Raw genomic sequence first — 5,049 nt, forward strand, 5'->3', positions numbered from 1 at the left:
TGAAGATACCTACGTGAACATATCCATTAACTTCTCATTTTCCCAGTTTTGTACATGAACAATACCCATCCTAAAAGCTCAAAAACTTCATACAATGTATTAAGAAGCTAGCTGCTACACAAATTAATACTCTACACTCTGAACAACCCGCAAAGGTGACAATTCTTGGCAGTGGCAAAGAAATGAAAGAACAACAAGCTAATTTAATGGAATGGCCATCAGAATTTTTGGGTGCATTCATATATACTTTGCATTTACTTTTGAGAATGACCAGCAGAATTTTTGGTTGCATGGCTCTCAGGTCTTGGTGGTGTTCTTGAGAATGAATTTGAGGAATTAAGCACTTCCAATGCTGCTAGAACTTCCACCATAGGGGGTCTAAATTTGGGGTCAGTGTTGAGGCATTGCAGTGCAAGTGCAGCTGCAGCCATTGCCCCTTTCTTAGAGTATTGACCCCCCAACCTTGTGTCCATTATTCTCAAAACTCTTCTGTTGTCACTCAGAAATGGCTTTGCCCAATCCACCAAGGTTTCATCTGAAAATCCAGGTCTGTCATCTTCCACAGCACGCCTACCAGTAAGCAATTCTAACAACACTACACCAAAGCTGTATACATCACTTCTTGGTGCCAGGTGACCTGTTCAGTTGATGATCAACTTAGAAATCAGCTAAGGATGCTGTTGAAATGACCTTTCATAAGTATTTAGAATAAAAAGGAACTAGTTTGAGCTAAATTTAGATTTCAAACTTTAATACCTGTAGCAACATACTCTGGTGCAGCATAGCCTTGAGTTCCTATTACTCGAGTTGAAACATGAGTATTATCTCCAGTTGGACCATCCCTTGCCAAGCCAAAATCTGAAAGCTTTGCATTGAAGTCCTACATATGCATTAGGCTACTCTTTAAGAATGGAAACTTGTGTGTAAAGCAGAATATGTAGTCATTACAGATCAACAAATCAAACTTTTAATGTCACATACTGAATCAAGTAGGATATTGGAAGCCTTTAAATCACGAAAGATGACATTTTGATCCAGGGAATGTAAGAATGCTAGTCCTCTTGCTACACCAATTGCAATGTTGACCCTTGTAACCCAAGCCATAGGTTGAACACCTTCTGCAGAAACAGAAAACAAAATTTTAGGGTAGGATGAGTTGATATAGCAATCTTGGTTCACCTCAAATCGGTATTGTAAAAGCTTACAAAAATATGCTTAGAGTGAAATGAACTTACTTCGGAATAAATGATTCTCCAAACTTCCTTTCTGCATGAACTCATAAACCAGAAGCCTGTTTTTACCCTCCAAACAATAACCAATAAGTTTCACCAAATTGTCATGCTGATGCTGCCCAAGATAACTGACTTCTGCCTGCCAGAACAAAGGAAGTAAAACTAGTCATCAGCACAGCAAGACCATTGATTAGTCAGGCTAAAAAGAAAACTTTGGTTTATGGTTCTTGTTACACATACAAGCCATTCGTTGTGGCCTTGGAAGCTTTCTGGTTTAAGATTTTTAATGGCCACCACAATTCCAGTGCCTGGTCTTGTGGGAGCATATGTATTCTCATCAATCCATCCTTTGAAGACACGCCCAAATCCTCCCTCTCCAATCAAATTTTCTTTCCTGAAATGTTTAGTGGCCTCCTTTAGATCATTCAAGCTGAAGGACTTTAGGCTACTAGAGATGGATACGGGAACATTCGATTCTGAAGTTTTTGGAGCATGATTTTGTAAAGAAGAATTTGAATCCTGCCTTGGCTTACTTGCAGGCCTCTTGTTTCCTACAAACGGATAAGAAGCAAATTAAGAGCAGCAATGAGATTAACTTTCCAACATAATTGTGCAAGGAAATTTCTAACTGTAAAATCAGCAAACAAGTTATGCGCAGGCATCTTGGATTAGAAGTTCTGGGGCAAACGTCAGTGCTTACAATTTGCATTGAACATAAAGTTTTAAGCATCAGAAACTAAATAGGAAAAGTCCAAACATTGAGCATGACAAACAAAAAGTCAAACTTGAAACTCTTTCTGTGATTAGTGCACAAAAAAAGGGGAAAAAGACACAGAGTGGCTTCAAAGCACCAAAGAAGAAAGTAAAGCCATCAGCCCATGAAGATGATCACAATGAAGAGAAACCAACCAGAAAAATTGGAGGAAGATACATGAGCAATCGGTTTTCCTTTCGCACAAGTGTTTCCCATGATGAAACGTGTTGCTGTTAGACCAAACCAGCAAAACTCATGAAGGAAAAGAAGAAGAAGAAGAAGAAGATGAAGAAAATAAGTATGAGGAAAAGTCTCTGAAACTGAAAGTGATTATCTAGTCTAACCAAGAAGAAAATGTCCACAGCAATGCCATGGTTAATTAGCTCAAGGGGCGAGTCGTCAACTTTTGGTTCAACCAGAAAATAATTAAAAATGCAATAATTTGCTTTCATGAACCTTCATAGCACAATTGCAAGCGAGCACTTATTGAACATTCCGGGGTCAGATTTTGACCACATTATATGACATGGTACTTTGTTTCAAAAGTTGTGACGTGAAAATTTGAAACTAGATTAAAGTTTCCTTTCAACTCAGACAAGGATTAACTATGGTTTACAAATAACATAAATTTCATATATGATATGAAATATTTTAATGCAAGAATTGTAGTTGAGATTGATATAACTACGAGATATAATATTTTATAAAAGAATTCAATCAGAGATGCGAAAGCTGAAAATTAGTTATATTTTAATTACAATTTAATTACATTATTAGCTCTTCAAATTTAAAATCAACTTGAATGTTATTTTAAAATTTTAACATTAATATTTTTCAAGTTCCTAAAATAATCGTCACTAAATATCGTTAAACATTTGGATAAATAATTATTTTATTTTCTAAATGTTTAAATTACTAATAATTTAGTTTTTCACTGAACAAAAATTTTGTTTAATATAAAAAGTATGATATTTATATTGTTATATAATTTAATAATAAATTACTTCCTAGACTTTATTATGTGATTAGTTTAAAACTGATTCTTTAGAATACAATTTAGTGTTAAACTTACTTTTTTTTATATATATAGGTATTATGAAAGTTTCACATTTTAACTAGTTGTCCTCTGAAGTTCACTTATAATCTATTCTTACAGAAAATAATAAGACTAAACGAAGACATTAAAAACATAAATAGATGTAAACGAAATTATTAAGCTAATGATATAATTTTGAAAATCTTATACTCTATAAATCTTAATCAATTTTGAAAGTAGATAAATCTTAAAACAATTATCATACTCACATAATATAATTACATTTTCTAAACAAATACGAATTTTTATCACTAATTTACTTATTCAAAACTGAAGTAATTATGTATCCTAAAGACTTCAATTGTATCAATATAAATCATAAGTCATTAAACTACTAACTACTTGATTTTGTTATTGTTATCACACAAAACTTTTAAAACATTCATTTAAATAAACATTACAGATTAGAATAGAACACTTTTTTCAAACCACAAATTTAGAAATAAATCAATATAATCATATTTAAATCTAATTAATTAAATATGATTTTAAAAGTAAATCAACACTCAATCTGGCCGCCCTTACATGTAAAAAGTGTAAAGGAACAAATCAACAACTATTAAATTAATAATACTATGGCGGCTAGTAAGAAGAGGCGGCGGCATATACATTTTTAAGATATCCGATATAGTAAGATTGATTTAAATTATTCAACTTTTATTCAACTTTTATCTATTATTTCTTATGAGAAAACCAAAAAAGAGTAGTCATTTCGTTACGAAAAGATGAGTACCAATAAATTGATGATTAGAAAGATACTAAATTTGAAACATTTAAACGAAATATTGCATTAATCATAATATATACAAATTTATATTAAATTGTTTCATCAAAATCAAAAATATTAAACAATATATATTTAATTTTTGGACTTGTGCGTAAAAAACCAATAAATATTTCTGATTAACATGATTATAAAAAAATTGGGTTAAAATCCCTTTGTAAAATCTAATCTTCAATCGTTAATTTTATCGAAATTGAATATTTAAACCAATTTATAAATATAATTATGAGCTTGATAATTTTCATTTAGCATATCTTAAAATAATTGAAGTTATCATATATCATAAAATTAATAACTTTAATTTTATATAAATGCCTAAACTCACCTTTTATGCATGTTGTAAACATATTAAAGCAACGGATAAATGAAAGGAGTTGAAGGAATGAAATTATAATAATGTAATATTTATCAAACATTGTACTGTTTTATACTTTTGAAAACCTGATTGCTCAATTTTAATAACGTTTTTCTTTGATAAAGCCGTGAAGGATGTCTTGCATTGACCGGAAGCTTGGTTACCCGTTCTCACCGCAATCCTATGTTTACGGTGACATCACACTATCCTTTCATATATACTCCACATTTTCTGGTTTTTGTACCATAGTAAAAAAAAATGAGAGGAATATTACGAGAATAGGCAAAAAAAATTTTAATTACGAGAATAGGAAAGTCGTGTCACTCTTGCACGACTTCAAACAAAGAAGTCGTGCCACTCCTGCACGACTTCACACTGTTCATTTGACTTTAAGGTATGGTAATCGATTACCAGATACTTGTAATCGATTACCAGATACTTGTAATCGATTACCAAGACATTATTAACAAAAAAATAAAAAACAAATGAAGTCGTATGGGGTTTGACGACTTCTACTATTAAAGTCGTGCAACCCCCTCACGTTTTCACTTTTTATTCTTTTTTTTAATTTTTTTATTATTTAAAATCTTTTATAATTTATAAATAATGTTTTTAAATATATTTTAAATAATTAAAATTATATCTAATTGATAATTAAATTTTTTATTATTATTACATAAATAAATTTTATATTCTAATTATTTTTGTAATTAAATTAATTTTTTTATAAAATAATTTTAATTAAATAATTTATAACNATTATAATTATGTAATTAAAATTTGAAAAAAATTATATTTCATTACAATTTATTTTTTTAATTTTTTTTA

General features: G+C 30.4%; 1 protein-coding gene across 2 annotated transcripts; it reads right to left on the reverse strand.

Annotated features, from left to right (window-relative positions):
- LOC106753352 (probable serine/threonine-protein kinase PBL2) lies at positions 1–2,435 on the reverse strand. Of its 2 annotated transcripts, XM_022777484.1 has the most exons (7): positions 2,331–2,417; positions 2,142–2,216; positions 1,473–1,783; positions 1,236–1,371; positions 982–1,118; positions 757–880; positions 1–637 (listed from the first exon to the last, which is right to left on the reverse strand). In XM_022777484.1, exons 2-7 carry the CDS (start codon positions 2,200–2,202, stop codon positions 255–257), a joined length of 1,152 nt encoding a protein of 383 aa, XP_022633205.1. In that variant the 5' UTR covers positions 2,203–2,216; positions 2,331–2,417; the 3' UTR covers positions 1–254. The 2 variants fall into 2 exon arrangements, with proteins under 2 accessions (XP_022633205.1, XP_022633206.1); XM_022777485.1 differs by having other exon boundaries at positions 982–1,115; positions 2,142–2,435.
- Between the last annotated feature and the right edge of the window lie 2,614 nt (positions 2,436–5,049).

Source organism: Vigna radiata, unplaced genomic scaffold (genome assembly GCF_000741045.1).
Source record: "Vigna radiata var. radiata cultivar VC1973A unplaced genomic scaffold, Vradiata_ver6 scaffold_222, whole genome shotgun sequence".
Taxonomy (NCBI): domain Eukaryota; kingdom Viridiplantae; phylum Streptophyta; class Magnoliopsida; order Fabales; family Fabaceae; genus Vigna; species Vigna radiata.